The sequence below is a fragment of the Doryrhamphus excisus genome, linkage group LG15 (genome assembly GCF_037039965.1).
Source record: "Doryrhamphus excisus strain RoL-2023G ecotype Guam linkage group LG15, RoL_Dexc_Guam_v1.1, whole genome shotgun sequence".
NCBI classification, from domain to species: Eukaryota; Metazoa; Chordata; class Actinopteri; order Syngnathiformes; family Syngnathidae; genus Doryrhamphus; species Doryrhamphus excisus.
Window position 1 is genome coordinate 2862999 of NC_136371.1, and position 27207 is coordinate 2890205.

General features: G+C 41.6%; 3 protein-coding genes across 4 annotated transcripts in view; all 3 read left to right on the top strand.

Moving 5' to 3' along the window:
- Positions 1 to 5996: 5996 nt before the first annotated feature.
- The window catches only part of cd63 (CD63 molecule), a 113827-nt gene continuing 92616 nt past the window's right edge, over positions 5997 to 27207 (top strand). The window contains exon 1 of the mRNA XM_078796542.1: positions 5997 to 6006. The gene's annotated coding sequence lies outside the window, so the exon portion shown is untranslated. The remainder of the gene's footprint in view (positions 6007 to 27207) is intronic.
- tcf15 (transcription factor 15) lies at positions 15652 to 16690 on the top strand. The gene is made up of 2 exons (XM_078796544.1): positions 15652 to 16156; positions 16415 to 16690. Exons 1-2 carry the CDS (start codon positions 15674 to 15676, stop codon positions 16469 to 16471), a joined length of 540 nt encoding a protein of 179 aa, XP_078652670.1. The 5' UTR covers positions 15652 to 15673; the 3' UTR covers positions 16472 to 16690.
- Positions 19181 to 27096, top strand: LOC131104757 (uncharacterized). 2 transcript variants are annotated; one of them, XM_078796543.1, is made up of 5 exons: positions 19181 to 19204; positions 25218 to 25343; positions 25422 to 25626; positions 26337 to 26479; positions 26624 to 27096. In XM_078796543.1, the coding sequence occupies exons 2-5, from the start codon at positions 25221 to 25223 to the stop codon at positions 26672 to 26674; spliced, it is 522 nt and encodes a 173-aa protein (XP_078652669.1). In that variant the 5' UTR covers positions 19181 to 19204; positions 25218 to 25220; the 3' UTR covers positions 26675 to 27096. The 2 variants fall into 2 exon arrangements, with proteins under 2 accessions (XP_078652669.1, XP_057908243.2); XM_058052260.2 differs by lacking the exon at positions 19181 to 19204 and adding an exon at positions 25072 to 25151.

Consider the following 27207-nt stretch of genomic DNA (forward strand, 5'->3'; position numbering starts at 1 on the left):
AAATGGGGACCCGTGCAATTCAATTACATCACCAGCCTGTGCAACAGGAGCCATCAGCACCGTGAGGAAGGTGGGGAGGGCATGTAGCCCCGCATGCACATCAACCAAAGACTGCCGCCGCCAACGCCGCCGCCCGCCCGCTGCCACGCTCTCCCAGAGCATGTCAAGTAAATTATTGAAACCAACCTGCAAAATTGAGAGCGCGATGCTCTCACTTCAAAGATATTGACCCGAGGAGGCATCATCGTTTGAGAGAACATATGAATATTTCTGAAAGAGGGAGATGGGTCGCTGCAAGGTCACGGGGGCCTCACGGCTCACATTCATCTACAGTTGATACTTGATGGTGTATTTTCCAACTGATTCTTAATAATGAAAGGCATCATATTCGACAAGAAAACCTCCCCGTATGTAAACAAAGTGCAACTTACAGCAAAAGACGAATATGATACATTCTCAGAGGATCTTCTATTCAAAGTATATTTTGAAATTGTTAGTTGTAGTTGTAGGATGAGTGGTTAGCATGTAGGCTCGCAGCTAAGAGACCCGGGTTTGATTCCGCCCTCAGGCATCTCTGCATGGAGTTTGCATGTTCTCCCCGTTTATCTGGGTACTCCGGTTTCCTCCCACATTCCAAAAACATGCTAGGTTAATTGGCCACTCCAAATTGTCCATAAATGTGAGTGTGAATGGTTGTTTGTCTATATGTGCCCTGTGATTGGCTGGCCACCAGTCCAGGGTGTACCCCGCCTCTCGTCCGAAAACAGCTGGGATAGGCTCCAGCACCCCTGTGACCCTTGTGAGGAAAAAGCAGTAGAAAATGAATGAATGAATGAATTGTAGGATGAGTGGTTAGCAAGAGAGCCGGGTTCGATTCCGCCCTCAGGCATCTCTGCATGGAGTTTGCATGTTCTCCCCGTTTCTCCGTGTACTCCGGTTTCCTCCCACATTCCAAAAACATGCTAGGTTAATTAGCGACTCCAAATTGTCCATAAATGTGAGTGTGAATGGTTGTTTGTCTATATGTGATCTATGATTGGCTGGCAATCAGTCCAGGGTGTACCCCGCCTCTCGTTCGAAAACAGCTGGGACAGTCTCCAGCACGCCCGCGACCCTTGTGAGGATAAGCGATAGAAAATAAACGCATTAATGTTTAAAATTGTTACATAATTGTTTGACATAATTGACAAAATTAATCTTGAATGACTTGTCTTTTCTTGATTGATGATTTCATCCACAAATATCATGGTTTTACTGAGTTTTGACATTATTTTTAATGAACTGTTATCATTTGATATGTGTTTGAATGTGTTCTTTCAAATAACAATTTCCATTATTATGTCTAAATTCATACAGATTAAATCAGTACAACTAGCTGTCGGATGAACCAATTCATGCCAAATTCTCACATTTTGGAAAATGAATAGGTTCAATATATTGTTGCATAAAATGATTCACTTGATTCAACTGGTGTCATTTGTTAGATTAATTCATTAGATTCATGTCATGAGGAGAACTATCATTATTTTGTTGCTAAGATTCGGAATAAACTGGTAATGTCCCAGCTGTGACCCTTCATGGAGACGCCCCCTGTTGGCAGAACACATGTAATGCATGAAAAATAAACAACAACAAACATACATCCATTTTCTGTACCGGTTATCCTCATGAGGGTCGTGGACATGCTGGAGCCTATCCCAGCTGTTTTCGGGCGAGAGGCGGAGTACACCCTGGACTGGTCGCCAGCCAATCACAGAGCACATAAAGACAAACAACCATTCACACTCACATTTATGGACAATTTAGAGTCGCCAATTAACCTAGCATGTTTTTGGAATGCGGGTCACCGTGCAGCCCAACAACAAACAATTCCATTTTAATTTTACAGGATCAACATTTTTAGCAAAAAAGGGTGGACTGCCCCCCAAAAATACAAAGACTGTCCTGCATCCTGCCAAAAGTATTTGGAAGAGGAGGCCAGTCCAAGCAGCTTTAAGCGGCCCTTTCAGGAGTACGCAGTTACTTAGTCTCTGCACATTGTGCATCACAGGATAGCTGCTCATTAAAACCTCCATTCCTCGGTGTTTCATCAAGTGAGATTGCCAAGCTCTTTAACTCACTGTTCTTGATGTTTGTGCTGTTTGTGGAAAAACCCATCTGTTTCCTCGTCTCTCTGTTGGCACAGGGTCCACCTCATCCGTATGCTACGCTTTTTGAAGTTGTGTCGGAATCACATTTTTATGCATCTAAGATATCCGACTTGTCATCAGCACTCAGGCAAAAGTCAAGAGTGGCGTGCCTTAAATGGCAGCCCTTCCCCTTCATCGGGAACAAAGAAACAAACAAGCATAGATAGGGACAACACACTGCTCAATTGTTCACATTCATTGGAATATCTGAGAAAATCATATCATATCATAATCATATTTCATATTATATATATACAGTATATATACTCTGGCTTAGTTGTTAGCATGTTGGAGATCTGGAAGATTTGGGTTCGAATCTCCTTTGGGCATGTGTAGAGTTTACATGTTCTCCCCATGCAAAGGTTTTCTCCAAGTATAACAACAATCCATCCATCCATTTTCTATGCCGCTTATCCTCATGAGGCTCATGGGTATGCTGGAGCCTATCCCAGCTGTCTTCAGGCGAGAGGCGGGGTACACCCTGGACTGGTTGCCAGCCAATCACAGGGCACATATAGACAAACAACCATTCACACTCACATTCATACCTATGGACAATTTGGAGTCGCTAATTAACCTAGCATGTTTTTGGAATGTGGGAGGAAACCGGAGTACCCGGAGAAAACCCACGCAAGCACGGGGAGAACATGCAAACTCCACACAGAGATGGCCGAGGGTGGAATCGAATCTGGGTTTCCTAGCTGTGTGGCCTGCACGCTAACCACTTGAACACCGTGCAGCCCAACATAACTATTTATTGACCATAAATGCTTGTTCATGACCTTCTCTAGAGAATCGAACACAGGTCGAAATGGATCTCTTGACTGTGTGGCCTGTGGTGCGGCCCCCAGAAACATCCATGTTAGGTTAATTATGTGAAGGTGAGTTTCTATAACGGTCGAGTGGTTAGCGCGCAGACCTCACAGCTAGGAGACCAGGGTTCAATTCCACCCTCGGCCATCGGAGTTTGCATGTTCTCCCCGTGCATGCGTGGGTTTTCTCCGGGTACTCCGGTTTCCTCCCACATTCCAAAAACATGCTAGGTTAATTGGCGACTCTAAATTGTCCATAAATGTGAGTGTGAATGGTTGTTTGTCTATATGTGCCCTGTGATTGGCTGGCGACCAGTCCAGGGTGTACCCCGCCTCTCGCCCAAAGACAGCTGGGATAGGCTCCAGCATGCCCGTGACGCACGTGAGGATGAGCGGTAGAAAATGAATGAGTTGGTTAGTATAGAATTACTGCAACATTACAATTTCCCCTCCATGAGACCACTTTTTCAGTGGTGAGGTGAAGAGTGGATTTTACTTCAAGGCAAGGACGACCATTACCAAACACAGATCCCATTCCAGAGGGAGATGCCGTTGTGGCAGAAATAAATTTAAAGACAAGTTCATCCAGCCAGAGCTATAAAACAATCCACATCACTGAACAAATCAGCCTCACCTTGGACAACAACAGCAAAATCCACGGCTGCTAAACGCTGTCGTTGAGTTCACACACAATCATCCATCACAAAGCCGCAGTATGATAACTGAAAACCACCGTCAGAATTATTATCACTTTAAAAGCACGTCAGTGTGAAAAGAAAGGTATAAATAAATATAGCCCCGTTTCTGGCAGGTAATTTTCTTCAGCTGTGACAATCCCGCGAGGACTGAAAGTCTAATATTAACAGCAAATCATTACGTGGGAAGTGTTCATGCATGACCCGAGGCTGCACCTGTGTGACTAACTCAATTGAAGTAAATAAGAGACGTTAGCAAATAGAACACACTCCGCTTTGACAGCAAAGGGTCGCGCAGAGTGTAGTGGGACTCTGATGATTTACATGTCTATATGCCTTGACTGACAGCCTCTCTTCGTCTCTTTCTTTTAACTGGGTCTGTATAGTCTGTATATGCTGCATTCTGACTGACACTGAATAAACTACTGAATACCCAGGGGTTAAGTGTCACATACATATTTACTATATTTACTTAGACTCCAGTCTTTACAACATACTTTGTGTAATTGATGTTTTCAAGTAATAAGGCGAATAGCTCATGAAAAAGTTGAAACATTATAACTTTGTTCTGTTTTATCCTGTAAATATATATAATATACTGATACCACGGTTAACGATTTGACTATATATAGCGCTCTTTCATGTTGGAACTGATTCCCATGTGACCAATTAATCGGCATAAAAGCCGCCACCGTTGTAGTTCAAAGTATTTGTAAAAATTCTATGTAACGACCTGCCTCTCCTGTCCAAGAAATCATTTTTAATTGTCTCATTATAAGACACTGTAGCTACAGTGTGTGTTGGACACAACAATTGTTGTGTTTATACAGATCTTTTTGAAGATCTACCTGTGCAAAGACGCAACCCCAGATGTCCTGTTTTTGTAACTGCACAACCCGCACGTCTCTTTGAAATCCCTGCAATAGAATGAAGCGCTTTGAAGCCGTACGGCGTATCATGAAACTAAATAAAACCAAAATAGATAGTAAAAAAAATAGTTACAGGATGCAGGGTTTAGTGGCTTTTCACTTGATCATCAGAACATCTGTATTCCTCAGGATGAAGTTACAAATAAGGCTCTGGACAGGATGAACGGTATGTTTCAAATTCATGCCTTGGCTCTATAAAACATCTGCAGTTCATCCAGAATGCTGCTCGAGTCCTGACTAGAACCAAGAACCATGAACATATAGTCCAATACTCGGTTTTTATCATTATGTTCTGCAAAGCACTTTGAATGATGTGTACAAATTGGGCTCTATAAATAGACTTGTTTTTCCATACCATACCAACCGCCTACATGCTATCACTCTTCCTGAAAATTGTGGCGAATTAATAAAAATTTGTACAGCAGAGCTAGTAGAGTGCTTGGTTGGTTCAATTCCCAATTTGATCTCAAAACTCCCAATTTACTCTTACTTTCCTTCTAAGGTTTAACATATTTCCACAGCATTTCAGTCAAGCTTCAGCTTCCAAATGACTCCTGTGTTCATTCTAAATTTTGATTGTTATACCTTTTCTCTGCGTTTCATCCATCCATTATCTGTACGGCCTGCTGGAGCCTATCCCATTTAAGCATTTCAGTTTCGTTTCAGCTTTTAAAAATTCACACGCAATGTCTGATGACATTGCATCGTCTATTTATTTAAGCCAAAACTAACATTAAAGTTGTTAAATGTCAAAATAAAACAAATGTATGTATTGTTTTGAATCCTCATTTTAATGACTGTGATTTTCTGGTGAGTGTTTGACCTGATCCCTCGTATTTTCTTCTACATCTGTGAGCATCTTTCAAATGATGACGCACCCTTGCAAATCTGCCTGCTGTATAATTGTTGTTTTCCTTCCAAGGCGGGAGCAAGCATCTACGTCGTCCCTCCCATTGATGTGTGTATGATATTTATCACTTTACTGCCCACCAGAGAATGAAAAGGCAGACCACCCCTGACCAAGTCATCCAATCAAACATTCAACACCTGACCTTGGAGCTGTTTAAAGGAGTAGGTAGGTACTAGGTCCCTTTTTAATGATTGCTTATGATTGTTAATGATTGTTTGAGACCGTGGCTGCAAAGCAATGGATTTCCAGCAGGGGGCGGCAAAACTCTGCCATCAATGCTTCCATTTTTACCATTTAATGGTATATTATATGTGTGATAGATTAGTAGTTTAGAAGCACCATTATTGGGAGTATGCAAGTCACATTCAGTAGTCATTCTCAGCTGCTATAAAGAAGATTGTAAAGCCTGTGTGTTCACATTGTAGAGTTTTCAGCAGCACACATTATTATGTATATTACAGCTCCGATAAAGCTCCACTCAAAGTAGAAATAAGTGAAATAATGCTATCATTTCTAATGTAATAGTACAATGCAAATACATCATATTATCAATAACATATCTATTTTCATTCATTTTCTACTGCTAATCCTCATAAGGGTTGCAGGGGTGCTGGAGCCTATCCCAGCTGTCTACATTCATACCTATGGACAATTTGGAGTCGCCAATTAACCTAGCATGTTTTTGGAATGTGGGAGGAAACCGGGGAGTACCCGGAGAAAACTGGGGAGTACATGCAAACTCCACACAGAGATGGCTGAGGGTGGAATTGAACTCTGGTTTCCTCACTGTGTGGCCTGCACACTAACCACTCGGACGCAATTTTTTTTTTGTAGGCGCAATTTTTTAAAATGTTTGCTCATTATCTTGATTATTCAGTATGAACTAAAAAAAATCAAAAGTCGTCAGTGCCTCACCGGCCATGAACTTCACATGTCACAGTTTTCTAGTTGAGGCATTCTTTGTACAAATTAATTCCACTTCAATCATCCCAAACAACACTATTCAATGTTAGGTATTCTCAAAGCAAAGCAATATCATACATTCAGACAGACACCAACAGCAAGCCTTTGCCTTGGAGGACAGAACCGTTTAAGGAGTACTATTGATGAGCTCCCTTTGTGGCTATTGAGGAAATTAAGGGAGACCAAACCCGAAAAGGCTCAACATTTCCCCTTCAATTTGTTGAGTGTGAGATTTCCTTCCTGTAGCTCTCACTGTCTGGAAGTAACCAAATCCTCAAAGGCCTTTTGACATGCAACACCGACATTAAAAAAAAAAAAAAAAAGACACGCACCTGTTGTTTTGGGGAGGCGTTGGCATGGGTGGCTCTCTGTGCTTTATCTTTGCGGATTTAAGGAGATGGAGTGTAAAATGCATTGTTTCCATGTAAATGTTTGTCTTTTCATTAATGCTTGCTTGCACAGTCCTTGGGTAGTTGAATATTACATTGTTTAATTACTTTTTATACTTGTATGTCAGTTAAGAACAAGTTTCCTTCCACTAGGCCTGTCATGATAATGCATATATCAATTAATTGAACGATTAAAAAAAACAGGCGTATAAGTGTATGCGCTATCTGTTAAGTCTCTCTGGAAGACAAGAGGTTCCACTCTGCACGTGTCTGTGTACATTGGCTCTATATGAAATGAACACGGAAGAGAGTGAACATCCTCTCAGCTATTAAGCCTCTTTGTGTCAGTAGCGAGGCTACAGGATTGCTAGCAAGTTAGCTAGCAGACGCGAATATGAATGAAGGCAAAAAGGCGATAGTTTGTAAGCCGAATGCCACAGTGTGGCTGCGCAGCTAAAAAATTAACACTTATTATGGATTTTGATCGGTTAATATTAAAGGAAAAAGCACAAAACGGTGCGCGTTGACAGTCTGTGATCCAGTGTTTTTTTTCTGAAAAGAGACTTCCTGTTTCCCGGAGTGCTTTGCGGTAGTTTTTTTTTTAAATGATCGAATATTTAATAGCACAGTTTTCGACCAGCAGAATGTGTTATGGTAGAATGGTAGTTCTAATTGATAATATTAATTGAATAATTGTGCTCATATAAAGTTTATAAATAATTTAAATGTAAATTATTGCACTAATAACTTTAAACCAAAATATTTTTGGTTTAAACGGTATTTTTGGTCTAACGTCTCAAGGCAGTCTTGGATCTGTTTTGTGGTTTCTTGTCCTTACATTGATAATTGACAAATCCAGGTGTTTCCACCCTCTTTAGGAAACCCACGCTTAAATGAAGGTGAAAAATAGTTTTTCATGGAGCAGCACACTGGTTTGTTCCACTGTCAGAGGCATTAGTTTGTCTTACGTGTTCACAGTCCACAGTGATTTCTCACCGCTTCCTATCCGGAACTAAAACCGACTGCTGGTGTCTGCAGGCGTGTAATTTGTGCCAGATTTGCAATGCAGTGTCCACTGGCTGACTCCACTGCACAGACACGCATCATGCATGAGCTTTCACCTCTGTTTGTCCCCCACGGAAATATTCATTCAGCTGTATTTCACTCACGCTTAAAACCCTGTAAAGTGTCTCTATCTATGGGTTCCCAATTGTTGTAAACACGTTCTAACGTCATATATCATCTTCAAAACGTCAGTAGAAAGAACTGTAAAACATAAACGTAGGTTGCTGGACACAGAAAATGCACTATGGTGACGAACATCCTCAGCGGAGATATGGTGAGTAGTACCGTTTTGAATAATGTATTGATGTTTTCAATATGTTGCCTTGACTACGGCTGCATTGTCATTTGCATAATTATTTTAATTCCTTAGGGTTAGGGTCACGGGTAGGCTGGAGTCTATCCCAGCTGTCTTCGAGGAAGAGACCTGCACTGGTTATATTAGCCAATCGCAGATTTTTAAATGTACATATATTCATTCATTCATTTTCTACCGCTTTTTCCTCACAAGGGTCACGTGGGTGCTGGAGCCTATCCCAGTTGTCTTCGAGCAAGAGACCTGCACTGGTCATATTAGCCGATCGCAGATTTTTAAATGTATATATAGTCATTCATTCATTCATTCATTTTCTACCGCTTTTTCCTCACGAGGGTCGTGGGGGTGCTGGAGCCTATCCCAGCTGTCTTCAAGCAAGAGACCTGCACTGGTCATATTAGCCAATCGCAGATTTTTACATGTATATATATTCATTCATTCATTTTCTACCGCTTTTTCCTCACAAGGGTCACGTGGGTGCTGGAGCCTATCCCAGCTGTCTTCGAGCAAGAGACCTGCACTGGTCATATTAGCCGATCGCAGATTTTTAAATGTATATATATTCATTCATTCATTCATTCATTTTCTACCGCTTTTCCCTCACGAGGGTCGCGGGGGTGCTGGAGCCTATCCCAGCTGTCTTCGAGCAAGAGACCTGCACTGGTCATATTAGCCGATCGCAGATTTTTAAATGTATATATAGTCATTCATTCATTCATTCATTTTCTACCGCTTTTTCCTCACGAGGGTCGCGGGGGTGCTGGAGCCTATCCCAGCTGTCTTCGAGCAAGAGACCTGCACTGGTCATATTAGCCAATCGCAGATTTTTAAATGTATATATAGTCATTCATTCATTCATTAATTTTCTACCCATTTTTCCTCACAAGGGTCGCGGGGGTGCTGGAGCCTATCCCAGCTGTCTTCGAGCAAGAGACCTGCACTGGTCATATTAGCCAATCACAGATTTTTAAATGTATATATTTTTTTTTATTAAATAATGGCCAGGCACAGCATTCAGCGCGCAGCCCCCACAGCTAGGAGACTCGAGTTCGATTCCACCCTTGGGCATCTCTGTGTGGAGTTTGCATGTTCTCCGGTTTCCTCCCACATTCCAAAAACATGCTAGGCTAATTAGCGACTCCAAATTGTCCATAGGTATAAATGTGAGTGTGAATGGTTGTTTGTCTATATGTGCCCTGTGATTGGCTGGCAACCGGTCCAGGGTGTACCCCGCCTCTCTCGCCCCAAGACAGCTGGGATAGGCTCCAGCAACCCCTGCAACCCTCGTGAGTATAAGCGGTAGAAAATGAATGAATGAATGAATGAAATAATGGACATCCTTTTACAAATAATTAGTAGTTGCATATGAAATTATTTACCACACTGCATGAGTTCAAATCAGTTTTTAGTGTGCAACATTTAAAACCGAGCTGACTGTTTTGGAAGGGTCTGACCGATTTCAACACTTCTAGCTATTACTCAAGTATTTACAGTAGCGGTATGGGATGCAAGAGAACGCAATAACCAGCTGCCTTGGCTATTCCATGATGCAAGATTGTCAGCAGCGTAGGAAAAACTGTGTGAGCGAGTCAGCTACGTCAACACCCATGGCTCCTCCGCAATGCTACAAAAATGCAACAAACTTTAGCTCAATACCACAGCGAGAAGACTGGGCACTTCGATCCAACTGCCGACTTTTTGTGGGAACAAGTAGCGAGGCCAATAGGATGTCACTTAAAAAGTGAGAGAACATGTTCCTCTTTGTTCTGTGACTCAGACAGATCATCAATAAGGACTCAGTGGGTGGCAAATCCAGGCGGCTTCGGCCTCATCACTGAGGATAAATGGATAGACTCTCTCTCTCTCTGATGAGCTCGATAACAGTTCACTGCTCCATAGAAAAGAGCTTCTTAGAACTTGTCTTCTGTTCAAAGTAAACTATCTTCAAGTAAATCTACCACATTTAATGCAGACCGAATTAGATGTTAAGAACCTTGACTGTGGGACCTCTAAACTTGAGGGCCTCTTCAGATATATTCATTCATTCATTTTCTACTGCTTATCCTCAAAAAGGTCGCGGGCGTGCTGGAGCCTATCCCAGCTGTCTTCGGGGCGAGAGGCGGTGTACACCCTGGACTGGTTGCCAGCCAGTCACAGGGCACATATAGACAAACAACCATTCACACTCACATTCATACCTATGGACAATTTGAAGTCGCTAATTAACCTAGCATGTTTTTGGAATATGGGAGGAGAACATGCAAACTCCACGCAGAGATGCCTGAGGGCGGAATCAAACCCGGGTCTCTTAGCTGCGTGGCCTGCGTGCTAACCACTCATCCTACAACTACAACTACAACTGTTTTTTGAATGTGGGAGGAAACCGGAGTACCCGGAAAAAACCCACGCATGCACGAGGAGAACATGCAAACTCACCACAGAGATAGGCGAGGGTGGAATTGAACTGGGGTCTCCTAGCTGTGAGGCTTGCATGCTAACCACTCGGTCGCCGTGCCGCCTTAAAGGGGACCTATTATACAAATTTTTGGACTTAGACACGATAGTCTGCACAGAAAGCTTTCTAGATCTTCCAGACTCTGCACCTCTTCCAGCAGTGTTTCCTTGAATTTCCTGCCTCCCACCCACCCAGATTCATCGTGCTGCTAAAAGAATTGTTCGTCACTAAACTGGATAGTTGGGAGGAGTTGCTCTCAGAGAAGGTTGTAGTACCAGTCGTTATCCATGGGTGTGCTCTTTGGCAAAACAGTGAGTGAGTCTCAGAAAAAGGAACCAGGCCTGCTGACTGACCTCCGCTGAGGATGTAGTTGGACGGTGGAAGGAATTCTTTGAGGCCCTTCTCAATCTCACTGACATACCTTCCATGGAGCAAGCAGAGTCCGAGGATACGTATGCAGACAGTTCCAGGGATTATGTCTCACAGCTGGCCCCAGGAACGCCTTGGTGGCCGGGGACCAGGAAGTCTGGGCTTCCTTACTGAGATTGCTGCCCCTGCAAGCCGGATAAGCGGAGGAGAATGTAAATGTAAATGTAAAGAACAAGGATTTGTTTTATAAATAGCAAATTATTTGGGCTGCATGTGCATGTTTGCGTTTGTTTACTAGGATTTCAACGTGTCCGTGAATGCAGCGGCACCGATATAAATCTCTTAAATCTCTTAATGCACAAAGTAATCATTCAAACGTACTTATTTTATGATATGATGCACACTGAGCAATAAACAATTTGACACTCTGTCTTCTTCCTGCTCTGCCCTGCGCTAGCCGAGCTAAAATACTTACAAAAACACTTACGATGCTCGCTCTCTTTGGGATGGCTTTGTCTTCCAGTCCTACGGTAAAAAACGAGCATCTAGTTGAGTCTTTGTGGCGAAATTGAGTGCTCTGTATCCACTTTTCTGTCTGTGAATGACGCTGAGACTAGCGATTAGCGAGGTTGGCGTGTTAGCTAGCTAGTATCAATGCACAGAGAAAAGAAGTTTTGGTAATGTTTTAAATAGTCAAAATACGGCAAGATACTGCAACTATTACATGTTATCATCAGATTCATAACCAAAATAGGTGTATCCCAATGACAGTATTGTAAGCTAGCTGATATTAACTTGTTTCTTTGTGTTATAATGCACAGAAAAAGGTAAGAAACGTGCGTTCATGTTTCATATAAGCATTGTGAATACTTATTTAGGATTGTTTTACACATGTAAAATTATAACTACAAAATCTTGTTTTGTTACAGGTTTTGAGAGCCAACCACTGTTGACATCGTACAGCGGGGTGATGTAACGTCTGATTCCGCTTGCCGTTTTGTTTGCTAGCTTATAGTACGTCAACAAGGAAGGATGTTTACTGATTTAAAAAATATATATTAAGAAAAGAGGTGGACTCACGCAGATCAGGATCTAAAACGTATATGTTTCTTAATCTTAATTAAATTACTACTCATAAAACTCATTATTCAGACTCTGTCACTTACCTGTCAGTGTGTCCAAACGGGATAGGAGAACATTGTGTGATAAATTAAACAAGTAGGCTTAACCGCAAGTTAGAAGATGGAGGCTGAGTGGCGCTAGCCTGAGACTGAGTGGCGCTAGCCGAGCTAAAATACTTACAACACTTATGATGTTTGCTCTCATTGGGATGGCTTTGTCTTCCAGTCCTACGGTAAAAAATCCTGACGCCAAACGAGCATCTTGTTGAGTCTTTCTGGTGAAATTGAGTGCTCGGTATCCACTTTTCTGTCTGTGAATGACGCTGAGACTAGCGACTAGCGCGGTTGTTGTGTTAGCTAGCTAGTATCAATGCGCAGAAATTGCAGAAAGAAGTTTTGGTAGTGTTTTAAATAGTCAAAATATGGCAAGATACTGCAACTATTACAAGCTATCATCAGATTATGCCGCAAATAGTCACTTTTCTTACAACTTTTCTTATAACCAAAATAGGTGTATCCCAATGACAGCATTGTAAGCTAGCTGATATTAACTTGTTTGCGACTAGCGAGGTTGTCGTGTTAGCTAGCTAGTATCAATGCGCAGAGAAAAGAAGTTTCTGTAGTGTTTTAAATAGTCAAAATATGGCAAGATACTGCAACTATTACATGTTATCATCAGATTATGCCGTAAATAGTCACTTTTCTTACAACTTTTCTTATAACCAAAATAGGTGTATCCCAATGACAACATTGTAAGCTAGCTGATATTAACTCGTTTCCAGAAAAAGGTAAGAAACATGTGTTCATGTTTCACATTAGCATTGTGAATGCTTATTTAGGATTGTTTTACACATGTAAAATTATAAGAACTACAAACGCTTGTTTTGTTACAGGTTTTGAGGGTAACTTCTGATTCCGCTTGCCATTTTGTTTGCTAGCTTATAGTATGTCAACAACATTAAGATTAAGATTAGGAAGGATGTTTTCTGATTTCAAAAATATATACAGTAAAGTCTCGTTATATCGATATCAGTCATAACGAATTACTGCTTATTACGATACTATTTTCATTTCCTGGCAAATTTCTAGTCTTTTATGATGTAATTAGTTCCGTTAGTACGATACTCGGTTACTATGATAATCCGGTTACTACGATGCCCTTTTCATCTCCCGCCAGCCAATTTGGTCTGCTTATATCGATACAAAAGCAGCTTAAATCAATCTTTGCTTAAGGATTTCAATACCAAAAAAGAACACGGCGAACGGTTGCTTCCAGTCAACTTTATTTTTCACACTTCCACCACCAGAGCGCAGCACACACACCGATTCCCGCACTTCCTGGTTCACAGGTCATGCTCAACCCGCCCCACATAGCTGGCCAAACACATGCCTGCAACATTGCCCACTTTTAATGCAGTTTGGCGCAGGATCGGATATATCGACAGTCCGGTTATATCAATATTTTTTCCGACTCCCAACAATATCGATATAACGAGACTTTACTGTATTAAGAAAAGAGGTGAACTCAAGCAGTGTATTATTAACATGACAAGATGTAGGGTAAAAAAAAAGTGGGGCAAAATAGTGGGGTATATTATTGACATTAGCCAAAAAACACACTGAGGCAGAAACTCCCAGAGATTCCACTGTATTTAAAAATGCCTGTGTGGTTAATGGTAATGGTTTCATGACATTAACCCTTTATTCTCATTCTTCCAGGTCATTGTATTCTCAGGGCATTCAATCGATCGCAACAGGACTCGACAAACAAATTAAAGGTACATTAGCATCTTGGAATTGTGTTCTTCCACTGTACTGTTTTCTTCCAACTTTTGCATCTCATTGGCCAAAGAGAGATTGTGTATAGGCTGACAAGGCCTGGCAGCCCTAATTCACCCATTTGTCTCTGTGTTGTTTTCTTTTTGCACTCGGGGCCGAGCAAGCAAATAAATCCTTGCCATTCCAGGATCATCTGTTCACTGTTTGTTTACTCACACTTAGCTTTCTCCTTCTGTGTGACCCGTGGACCCCGTCAGTTTGAGCCACAGCCAGCTTTTATAAGGCCATATACAAATAAATCACTACATTTGTTCTGATAATTGTACTTTGAGATTTGAAATAATAATTTTCAAAGCCAATTAAAGGGTTGATAGTTGGATGTATAAAATAAAGCGTATGTGTGTGCTTGGAGCCAACATAAACAAAAAGCACAGTGGGTGGGAGCTGCATAAACATACTGGCTAACACACGTTTGTAAACCTGTAAGAGTACACATGATAATGCAGCTTGATAAAACATTTGCAAAATCATACAAAAAAATGATGTCCCATGAGATCCTAAAGAAACACCGCACGTGCATGAACAATTTTACATAGCAAATGACAATCCTTGTGTGTTAAATAAATAAAATATGAAATATAATGCCATTGTGAGGACACTTGGTTAGACTACACTTAGCAAATTTAACTCACCCAGTGTGTCATAATAAATTATAATCATTGCATTATGGTAATGATTTTATTTCATTTCAACATACAACAGATTACAATTGAATGCATCACATAATTGGTTCCCAGTCCCACATGTCCAAAAGGAGTAGGAAGAAGCAAAGCTTATTAAATCCTACCCCTCCATCTGGTACTTTTACAATCAGTAACTGTTACATTTGTTCACTTCCTGCTTTCCTAATATAGTTAAGTTTTTTTAGCCTTATTTTTTTGTCTTTAGCCTTATGCATTATTTTAGCTGTTTGAAGATGAACTATATCAGCAAGTTTGTGATTTTAGAAATAAGAAGTTAGTATGTAGGCGGCATTATGAATTATCCTTACTGACCTTTTTTGCAGTGAGTGCAGTTTAGCGAGTGAAGATTGCTTTTATAGTTACTACCTCATATTTCCACACAATAAATAAGATGAGCAATAAAGAGTGTGGAGTGGTTTCAAATTTTGCTTTGTTCAATATTGAAATATTTCTGACCACCTTATGTTGTATATTTGTAATATGAGGCTTCCAGCTCATATTTTCATCTATTGTGATCACCATAAAATTACAAATGTGTATATTCTCATATAATAAAACACAAATGGAAGACATTCATAACAGAATTGTAACAACTCTTAACTTCTGGTCTGAAATGATGTGAATGAATGATGAGCAGGTTCTTAATCTTAGCATAAATATGAATTTATGCATTGCATTGGCCGTTATTAATCATGCACATGTGTGGTGTTTGTATTTGTTTAATGCAGCGTTATACAGCAAGATGAAAACAAATGTAAACAACACTGCAGGTCACTGCCTGCAGCTCCTCCCATGCAGCCCAAGGACCCCGGAGCCAATCTCTCATGCAGGCCACACCACAGCGAGCACTTCAAAGTCATGTTCCTCTTGTAGCCTCCAGCTGCTGACATGCGGCTCTGCTGTGACCGATAAAATTTGACCATTTGTAGCAAAGCCGAATCATGACCTTCGCCATGCTGCGACCGGTGTCCGCGCACTTCTATTCCGACCTCAGCATCACCTCCGAGGATGACGAGAACCGCAGCGAGAGCGACGACGGTTCGGACCGGCTCTGCTGCGGCGCTGCTGCCGGGAAACGCGGGAGGATGGCGCGCAAAGTGGAGGGCGAATCCGTCGCGGTTGTGATGAAGCAGCGGAGCGCCGCCAACGCCAGGGAACGCGGCCGGACTCAGAGTGTCAACACCGCCTTCACGGCACTAAGGACCCTCATCCCTACCGAGCCGGTGGACAGAAAGCTGTCCAAGATCGAGACCCTGCGCTTGGCTTCCAGTTACATTTCCCACTTGGCCAATGTACTTCTTCTCGGGGACGGCTGCGAGGATGGACAGCCGTGCCTGGATGTGGTGCATGCTCAGGCTGCAGAGAAGGGAAGCAAGCAGCCGAGGACCATCTGCACTTTCTGCTTGAGCAACCAGAGAAAAGGGGTAAGAACATTAACTGCCAAATTTTTTTTTTATTATTTTTCATTTGAATTTGGGTGTGCAAACTGCAATTCCATTTGCATTGTATTCATATCATCATTCAACTCTTGTATTTCAATATGGTGTCTAAATTTCATTTGAATACAGCTTTGTTTACCGACAAGTACATATAAATACCACCAAAAATAACTACAAAAATTCCATAACCGAGTATAAGTATGTCTCCGCTTGATGATGACTGAAGCATCTTCTCCGATACAGGATGCCGGTGACTGTTTGAAGATGCGCAGACTGGGCCCACTGCGACTTCGACGCTGACCAAAAAAACCACCAATGGAGGATTAACAACCCGAAAAAAAAAACCCTCAAAAGACTTTCTCAGGGAAGACTCAAACCTGTTGTTAGAGCGCACATACATGCTGGATCCCGCGGTGGAGCCAAAACAGACTATTTATATACGTGACCGAGAAATGTAAGCATAAGCCACTCAAAGATGCAGTGCGTTTGTTTGAGTCTTATGAGTGTAGTATGAGTTTTTGTTTGCTAAAAATTAAAAATAAAGTTTATTTTATAAAAAAAAAAACTATGTTTATGGAGTTTGTTTAAGTTATGGGAGGTATTGAAATACACATAAAGACAACAGGAGTTTGGGGTTTATGAAGCCGGTAAGAACTACAGCAAAAGTTTCCGGTGTGAGTGAGTGGTTAGTGTATTTTTTTTTTTTTTTTTTGGGAATCTCACAATTGGTGTTTTTTTGAAGTCTGCTATCGATTAGTCACGGCAAATAGTAGCCCACACTCTGCTCGAAGCCCCAAACACAGCTGTTGGTATGCCAGAGGGATAAATCACTGCCATGGGCCCAACGGATAGGGGAGAGATGGGGTGAGAGTTCAGAGGTCATGACAGGAAATAGAAGTAAAAGCCTGTTTGTTGTCTGGTGCAATTGATGCAAAAACAATGAAAGTGTATGCTGCATCTATCTGTGTGCTGTTTGTGATGCGTTACCTCAGTTTGTCTATAAGTTAGCTATGAAGCTACATAAACAGTACTGTGCTGTGTTAATTGCCTTTTTCACAAAAGATACAAAATATAACTTTTAATGTGCAAAAATTGTACGACTTTGTAAAGGGCGAATACAGGAGTTGCAAATAATTAAATGTCGTGCTTGATCTTCATTGTTTGAGCCCGTGCAACTGCTTCTGTCCATAAATCAACAATTAGCCTCAACAATGAACAGATGGGTACACATTCATTGCATTCATTCATTGCTAAATTGCTAAAAGCAGGCCTTCTCTCATTTCATCATTCATTCATTTTGTACCGCTTTTCCTCACGAGGGTCGCTGGAGCCTATCCCAGTTGTCTTCGGGCGAGAGGTGGGGTACACTCTGGACTGGTTGCCAGCCAATCACAGGGCACATATAGACAAACAACCATTCACACTCACATTCATACTTATGGACAATTTGGAGTGGCCAATTAACCTAGCATGTTTTGTACCCGGAGAAAACCCACGCATGCACGGAGAGAACATGCAAACTCCACACAGAAATGGCCGAGGGTGGAATTGAACCCTGGTCTCGCCAACCAATCGCAGGGCTTCTCTCATTTCATCATTCATTCATTTTCTACCGCTTTTCCACACGAGGTTCGCGGGGGGGTGCTGGAGCCTATCCCAGCTGTCTTCGGGCGAGAGGCGGGGTACACCCTGTGGACTGGTGGCCAGCCAATCACAGGGCACATATAGACAAACAACCATTCACACTCACATTCATACCTATGGACAATTTGGAGTCGCCAATTAACCTAGCATGTTTTTGGAATGTGGGAGGAAACCGGAGTACCCGGAGAAAACCCACGCATGCACGGGGAGAACATGCAAACTCCACACAAAGATGGCCGAGGGTAGAATTGAACCCTGGTCTCCTAGATGTGAGGTCTGCGCACTAACCACTCGACCGCTGTGCCGCCCTGATTTCATCATTCATTCATTTTCTACCGCTTTTCTTAACAAGGGTTGCGGGGGGTGCTGGAACCTATCCCAGCTGTCTTCGGGCGAGAGGCGGGGTACACCCTGGACTGGTGGCCAGCCAATTACAGGGCACATATAGACAAACAACCATTCACACTAACATTCATACCTATGGACAATTTGGAGTCGGCAATTAACCTAGCATGTTTTGTACCCGGAGAAAACCCAAACTCCAAACTCCACACAGAGATGGCCGAGGTTGGAATTGAACCCTGGTCTCCTAGCTGTGAGGTCTTCGCACTAACCACTCATTTTATTTTTTTTTATTGTTGCTACAACTCGCCCGCAGTGCTGCCCTCATTTCATCATTTTATTTTTTTATTGTTTCTACAGCTGGGATAGGCTCCAGCACACCTGCAACACTACTGAGGACGAGCGGTACAGAAAATGGATGTTTCAACACCTGTTGATCATTGCATAATGTGTTGTTACGCATTCTTTGTGTGTATCTTTGTGTGGATTAGAAAATGAACACAGGAAGTGAACATTTTATTGAGAAAATATAAACATGTGGATTATTCGAAATGTTAAAAATGCCTGAAACAAATATAACATGAAAAATATTACATGAAATTCTGCTGAGAAATAAACTATGCCCCCCCCCCCTCCCTCCACACGTGCAAGTTGAATGGAATGATCCCTGGTGTCTCAAGAGGCTGTAAGAAAAGTGACTATTTGCGGCATGCTGGGGGTCTAAAGACTAAACTAAGCCCTCCCTCCTTTGCCCAGTCAGGCTAACTGGAATTTGCTGTGTCCTCCATGTTCAGGGCCCCCTCAAATGGCTCCCCGAGGCTCCCCTCCACCCGACAGGAAGATGTCACAGAGGCACAGGAAGGGAAAACAACGTGCAGCCGACCTCTCTGAGTAACCCTCTGTGCGGCGGGCTTTGGGTCAGCGCCAGTCTTGACATCATCCTGTGCTGGGACCCAGATGTACAGCTCTCTGGTGGGTCCAGTCAGGACCGGCACCAAATAGCGAGCTGCAGCAAAGTCGGAAGGACGGTCTTTTACCGGATGACAGGTAACAAACGATCAGAGGAGATGGAGGATAGGATGTGTTTAACGTGTCTGACAGGTGAGGATGTAGACCCATCTGGGGACCGCTGTAGAACTTCATACTTTACTGCCTCACTTCCCTTTTCTCCACATCCTTAGACAGACACCCTTAGATCCCAAAAGAAACTTTGTGTAGGGATTTGATGATAAGTACAGTAAGTGACCGCAGCCTGAGTTTCAGGGCCCATTGATAGTGTAGTAATGGTAATGGTAATGGTAATGGTAATGGTTTTATTTCATTTGAACATGCATCAGATTACAATTGAATGCATCACATAATCAGTTCTCAGTTCCACATGTCCAAAAGGAGTAGGAAGAAGCAAAGCTTATTAAATCCTACCCCTCCATCTGGTACTTTTACAATCAGTAACTGTTACATTTGTTCACTTCCTGCTTTCCATAATACAGTTTAAGGTTTTTTTTTGTTGTTGTTTTTTTTAATAATGCACCTCGTACCGAAGTACGTAAGTAAGTATTATTATTTATTATTTATTATTTATTATTTATTATTTATTATTTATTATTTATTATTTATTATTTATTATTTATTATTTATTATTTATTATTTATTATTTATTATTTATTATTTATTATTTATTATTTATTATTTATTCATTTTCTACCGCTTTTTCCTCACAAGGGTCGCGAGGGGTGCTGGAGCCTATCCCAGCTGTCTTCAGGTGAAAAGCAGGGTACACCCTGGTCTGGTGGCCAGCCAATCACAGTGCACATATAGACAAACAACCATTCACACTCACATTCATACCTATGGACAATTTGGAGTGGCCAATTAACCTAGCATGTTTTTGGAATGTGGGAGGAAACCGGAGTACCCGGAGAAAACCCACGCATGCACGGGGAGAACATGCAAACTCCACATAGAGATGGCCGAGGGTGCAATTGAACTCGGGTCTCCTAGCTGTGAGGGCCTGTGTGCTAACCACTTAATCCACCGTGGAATAAATAAATAAACAAAGGAAAAACATCGGGAATAGGTGCAGATTCTGGAAAATCTAAAAGGTTTTTGGAATGTGGGAGGAAACCGAAGTACCGCGCGCTAACCACTTGACCGCCCTATATTATATATTACTTTTATAATAATAATTATTATTATTAGAATGATTTTTAAACAAAGAAGAAATATCATGAGGACATTGATGAACTGTGAAGAGGAAGACTCCAGGACAACACAAATCATGGACCTGTCAGTATGCGCTGCTCATTTTGAAAATAAAATAGATGGTCCAGAAACAGGAAGGATGTAATCCCCCCCCCCAACATCATCCGAGAGCCGTCTTGATTCCCAGACGGGTGCTCACCTTCAACATGTTGTCGTCTTGCCAGACGGCCTGTTAAAGTCCAACCTGTACATGATCATAATCATGTTAAAGTTTCACAGCACATGAGGACATGTCTCCAGGGTACAAGGAAGTCTGCGTGACATTCCGTCGAGCCGTTAGTGGGGGGCTTGGGGGGGGGGGGGGTTTGTCTGTGGAGCCGATTGTGTCTCTTCAAACATTCAGGAGCGATTGTTTTCATGCAGTAGAGAATTTGGCTGGGCCTTCTGACAGAAAGAGGATGATGGACGGCGAGCCAATCGGATGGGTGGGGGTGAACGTACAGAGCCTCAGTTGGTAGGAGGAAATCCCAGAGATGAAATTACAACACAATACGGATGATCGTAACCGCTTTTTGTTCTATTACAGACTCCCGACAGTCAAGCCCCGGTCTCCAGCAGCCTGGCTGGGAATCAAATAGTACAGTGGTACAGTATGTATGTGACATAGCAGCCAATTTGGACATGCCAGCAAATCATATTTCATACACACACAACAAATGAAGATGAGTCCACTTCCAAAAAAATGACATGACAACAGAAATGTCAACTCTACAAATCCAACGGTCACCACTGCTAACAAAGAATTATTACAATCAACAACATGTTCCTTTAAAGGGGACCTATTATGCTTTTTCCATATTTTTGACCTATAAATGTAGTAAGAATGTTGTATTCTCGTGTAAAACGATGCCAAATTTCAGATCATGAGGTTTGCGTAAGTGAGCCCTGAAAGAAGTTTGGGATGGCTCAAAAGGATTGGTTTCAAAGGGGCGTGGTAAAACTGCCCCTTTGTGATGTCACAGAGGGGAGGACTTATATGGGTTCTTTTTCCCTTCCGAGAAAATGAATGAATGAAAATAAAATAAAATAAAATAAAATAAAATAAAATAAAATAAAATAAAATAAAATAAAATAAAATAAAATAAAATAAAATAAAATAAAATAAAATATATGAATGAATATATTACTAAATAATTGAATATATTATATATTCATTCAGGGCGGCACGGCGGTCGAGTGGTTATCGCGCAGACCTCACAGCTAGGAGGACCAGGGTTCCATTCCACCCTCGGCCATCTCTGTGTGGAGTTTGCATGTTCTCCCCGTGCATGCGTGGGTTTTCTCCGGGTACTTCGGTTTCCTCCCACATTCCAAAAACATGCTAGGTTAATTAGCGACTCCAAATTGTCCATAGCTATGAATGTGAGTGTGAATGGTTGTTTGTCTATATGTGCCCTGTGATTGGCTGGCGACCAATCAAATGAACGAATGAATGAAAATGAATGGTTGCGCCTGTCAACCAATTTATCACTGCCCAGGGTGCGCATCGACTGCGCCAGGAATGGACCAAGTCGGAGGGGGTGACCTTTCAGCACACCTTTACCGCTGAAAATTTGGACATATCCACTGTTGCGCCGCCACGCCCATCTCGGCGCAGCCCAGTCGACCAAATTATCAAATTTGCTGCGCCTTGTGGTGCGCTGAACCAAATGAACAAATCTAAAGAATTCAACTAAACTAAACCATTCAAAGTGAACTTTTATTAGTTGTAGTTTTTAATCCGGACTCAGATCAAATGAACTAGTTAAAAATATTGTTTTTGGCTTATCCAATCCCGTAACGTTGGTACTTACATGGTCCATCAAAGAGTCATAAATCTGTCAAACCTCGTAAACATTCAAAGCCATCATGGGAAAGTCTCAGTGCACAGGACCTGTGGGAGGGCCGGCGGAACCATTGGGATGTTTCATGTCAGCCTACAGAGCAAACAGTCAGAGGATTTCCTCAATCAGAGACGAGAGAGTGTGCGGCGAACAACCTCACTGACAGAAAAACGGAGACCAGCGCTAGCAGCTGGGGCGTGCTAACAACCTCCGGGATTTACTTTGGTGTGCAACACCCTTCGACTGCAGCACGAAGGGCCCCAATCATGCACACTCGCTCGCATTTCCACCCAAAAAAAAATCACAACTTTAATGAGTCTTGCAAGTTTTCAAACATCGTTTTCGCCGACCGTTCTCAGCTGCATTTTTACTCCAGATGTCTTTTCAAATGTGTCTAGTTTCCACAACAACTTGGAAATATTTACAAGATAACATGCATGAAGTGTCACACTTCAGCATTTGAACTCTGGCCTTCCACTTGAGATTTGAACTGACATTGTCTCACAGCTGGGCGGGCGCTAGGAAGTGGCCAATAACTCCTCATTTCCACCGATGCTTTGTAGGAACGTCAGTACATTCGCTCGTCTCCGTGGTCGCTGGTGCCAGCTGCCGCAGAATGAGGTATTGTTTTATGCAGATGGTGAAATCCAAAGACCCCCGTTCTTCCCTTTTCCATTAAGCTTGTCAACTATTAATAACCATATATCGACCTCTTTTGTCAGAAAGAGCAACACCTACAAATAATATGCTTGCCGAGGGACAATGGGGAGTTCCCTGGGACTGAAAACAACAGGATGGAGCTGCCTCATTTGTGTGTGTGTGTGTGTGTGTGATGTTTTTAAGTGTTCTACTTAAGGCACTATGTCTGCTCGGGAGTACATTTGTGTCATCCTTCATATCATTTAAGAGCGAGAGCTTGCTCTTAAAAGGTCCTTAATAACGAAAACGAATATGACCACCATATTGTCACCAATTTAAGGAATAAAGTGGTCAAAACCAAGATTAATCACTTCACCAAACTCATTGAAGAAGCTAAAGGCAACATTTCTAAACTGTGACAGCACATAAATGAACTACTAACTGGCCTCAATGTATGTAATAAAGTTATTGATAATCCTGTGTCTATTACAAATGGTTTTAATGATTTTGGTATCGATTCTGTACAAGAATTAACAAGTCATTTTATATCTACTGGAGAATTCCACTTGTCATCCATATTTATTTGGCCAGAATTTTGAAAGGATGCAACGTATGCTGCAAAAAAACGGATCATAAGGAAGATTAAATGTCTTTAAACAAGCCCAAAAAATATATATATTTTTTTTTTGCCCGTTCGATCGGTGTACCGCTACACTCATATACAGTACATTTCTGTGGTGCGTTCACATACACAAAAGCAATCTCATAGAACCAAGTGACAATTTGTAGTCATGGTGTGGTTATACATTCGATTATAGCTAAGATTATAGCTAATTATAGCTTAGTTACTTCAATGTTAGTAGCTGACAACAAATAAAGAAATAACTATTCCGTGTTTGTGTGTGTGTGTGTTACGTGAAGCATGGCACGCAATGGCGGGGCAGGAAGAGGGTGTGTTTATAATGTTTGCAGCACAAAAGAAACATTTTGCAGCACCTAAACGACACCTACATTGCATCATCTAAAAAGGATAGAAGAATATTTCAACACTAAAATAGATGTCTTCTGATTCATGAACAGTTTTCCAGTTTTCTGGGAACGTTTTTGTTTGTATTGACAAGTTTACTACATAAGTGATTGATGAGATATATGATATATACGTATATGACCAGTCTATACACTGAGATCTTGTTAGAGAGTTAATATGAGGCATTATGGAAATACTTCACATAGAACTTAGTATATTGCATTCAAATCCCTTAATATTGCACATGGAGGTTGATCAGATATTGCACAATGACTTGCAAAATGACTTGTTAATTCTTGTACAGAATCGATACAAAAATCATTAAAACCCTTTGTAATAGACGCAGGATTATCAATAACTTTATTACATACATTGAGGTGAGTTAGTAGTTAATTTATGTGCTGTCACAGTTTAGAAATGTTGCCTTTAGCCCAGCTGTCTTCGGGCGAGAAGCGGGGTACACCCTGTGGACTGGTGGCCAGCCAATCACAGGGCACATATAGACAAACAACCATTCACACTCACATTCATACCTATGGACAATTAACCTAGCATGTTTTTGGAATGTGGGAGTAAACCGGAGTACCCGGAGAAAACCCACGCATGCACGAGGAGAACATGCAAACTCCACACAGAGATGGCCGAGGGTGGAATTGAACTCCGGTGTCCTAGCTGTGAGGTCTGCGCGCTAACCACTCAACCGCCGTGCCGCCTATTTTAATATCTATTTTACTATTTTATTTCTTAAATGATCTTTTAGTTTTGGATTATTACATTTATTTTACTAGTCTGTGCAGCACTTTGGAAATGTATAAAATGTGCTATATAAATAAAGTGGATCAGATTGAATGAATGAAAAACAGATAAAAAAGATGCCCGGTGCTAAATCTACCACAGCAATGTGAAACATTTGACCTAAACTGACCTAAAAAAATTGCTGTGTTACAGTTTTTATAATTTATGTCGACAATACAATTTAAATAAACATCTTTTAGACTACTTAAGATTTGATTTAAACAGCATGCATCCAGAAATGAACTTAAACCCTATGTAGGTCAAGACTTCAATATAAAGAAGAGCTTTGCTTGGTTGATGAACTACTCGTTAGCACCACCTGGTGGCATAACCTACTTACTACAAACAGCAGCAGGATACAGGAAACGCCTCTTATGTAGTCACGTGAGCAACAAGTATCAGTCGTCACAGGATCGCAACTATGAAACAGATAACACTGTTTCTTAAGGTGACTTTCTATACATTCAAATATAAAAAATGATATTGAATGTTAATATATTTGAATATTTTACAGGTTATGATTGTGTATCACGTGGTCAGCCGTAGTCAGGCACAAGTTGAAGTGAACTGTGACGAAAATGTCAACCTAAGCTGCTCATGTCATGACAGCAAGGATTTCCTGGCGCTGACTTGGTACAAGGTGAGTCTCTCATTTCGGACTATTAGCAAAAAAAAAAAAAATATGAAATGAATTTTAATGTCACTTTCATTCTGGCAGATGAATGGCGGAGAAAGTTCTGTAATTATCATCAGCGGTGATGATAAAGAGATGCTCACATTTCCTCGTCCAGCCAAATTAGGAAAGGGAGAGAGTCTGCATCTGCAAAAAGTAACCCCACAGGACTCGGGCACCTATAAATGCATCATCACTGTAGGTTTAGGATATAAAAATAAAGAATGCAAGGTCGACCTTCTGGTTCATGGTAAGCCATTATTATTATTATTATTATTATTATTATTATTACATCATCCAGGTAAACAATCCAGACTATTCAAAACTGCATGACGTTTATTTTGGTGTAATGTCACTCCAGTTCAGATACAGCATTGTTCCAACAAATACCCTTACACATAATACTTGCTGCTTGATTCTCACCAGCACGACACAGGAAGTGGTTGGTGGTGGGCACATATGAGTACATATTTCCCCCTTATTAACATATGCTACTAGAAATAATATTTCCATCAAGCATGGATTCCTTCTTGTTACACTGTAACGATACGCTTTGGTGCATTTGGTGAAATTTTAGATAGATTTTTGCTGTAATTGATCCATGCAAGAGGGGCGGCACGGTGGTCGAGTGGTTAGCGCGCAGACCTCACAGCTAGGAGACCAGGGTTCAATTCCACCCTCGGCCATCTCCGGGTACTCCGGTTTCCTCCCACATTCCAAAAACATGCTAGGTTAATTAGCGACTCCAAATTGTCCATAGGTATGAATGTGAGTGTGAATGGTTGTTTGTCTATATGTGCCTTGTGATTGGCTGGCGACCAGTCCGGGGTGTACCAGCACCCCCGTGACCCTTGTGAGGAAAAAAATGAATGAATGAATGAATGATCCATGCAAGTGAAAAATGTATAAAATGTAGTATATTAATGTTCTGCATATTGTGTTTTGTAAATCTCACCATAGCGTGCACGACGCCAACGCCAAATGTGTTGACCACGACTGTTAACTCCAGCAAACATGTGGAGGACCTGCCAATCATGTGGAGTATTCTGGGTTACTTGGCAGTGGGCTCGGTTAAAGTGCTTTTATCGTGTATCACTATTATGGTAAATATGTTAATGTATTCGGTATCACAGGTTATTATGTAATAACATCCTGTTGTTTTGGCTATTTAGAAAAACAGTCTGGGCATTTCTGCAGTTTGAAAACGTTCTCTACTTATGTTGATCTTCTCTCTTTCTGTTCTTCAGGTCATTCGAGCTTGCCGTATCGGATCTTCAAGACACGTGCCGCAGAACTAGCGGTTAGCTGTAGTCGTTTAAGGATGTGAACTGCGTGGGCTGACGTAATTGAAACTGGAACAGAAATTAGTTTTTGAAAGGCGCCGTTTGTGGTAACAGCATCAATTACAAGTTGACTGCTACACCGAGAATACCACTCTGATATTTTTTGGCCAAATCCGTATTAAAGGGGAGGATATGGTCATTTTTGACCCTTTGTATTGAGTTTTGGACACCTATAGAGCAGCTGCACACAATAACCCGCACAGAAAGCTTTCTAGATCTTCCAGAATCTGCACCTATTACGGCTGCGCTTCCGAGGAACTTGACACAATGATCGCTAAGCACGGGAGACTAATAGAATGCATGTGACAGGGGCCTGGTTCTGAAGGCCCTGATTACATTTAATGGCTGAAATCTGATTGGACAAAAAAAAAAAGAAATCTAACATACACATGTACAAAAAGTTTTAAGCTGACTGCTACACCAAGAATACCACTCTGATATGTTTTGGCCAAATCCGTATTAAAGGGGAGGATATGGTCATTTTTTTT

Excerpts from the sequence above, each read along its gene's own strand:
- tcf15 (XM_078796544.1), top strand. The coding sequence starts at position 15,674 with ATGACCTTCGCCATGCTGCGACCGGTGTCCGCGCACTTCTATTCCGAC. Across the intron at positions 16,157-16,414 it reads TGAGCAACCAGAGAAAAGGG|GATGCCGGTGACTGTTTGAA; the intron begins GTAAGAACATTA and ends TCTCCGATACAG.
- LOC131104757 (XM_058052260.2), top strand. The coding sequence starts at position 25,125 with ATGAAACAGATAACACTGTTTCTTAAG. Across the intron at positions 25,152-25,217 it reads AGATAACACTGTTTCTTAAG|GTTATGATTGTGTATCACGT; the intron begins GTGACTTTCTAT and ends AATATTTTACAG. Across the intron at positions 26,480-26,623 it reads TATCGTGTATCACTATTATG|GTCATTCGAGCTTGCCGTAT; the intron begins GTAAATATGTTA and ends TCTGTTCTTCAG.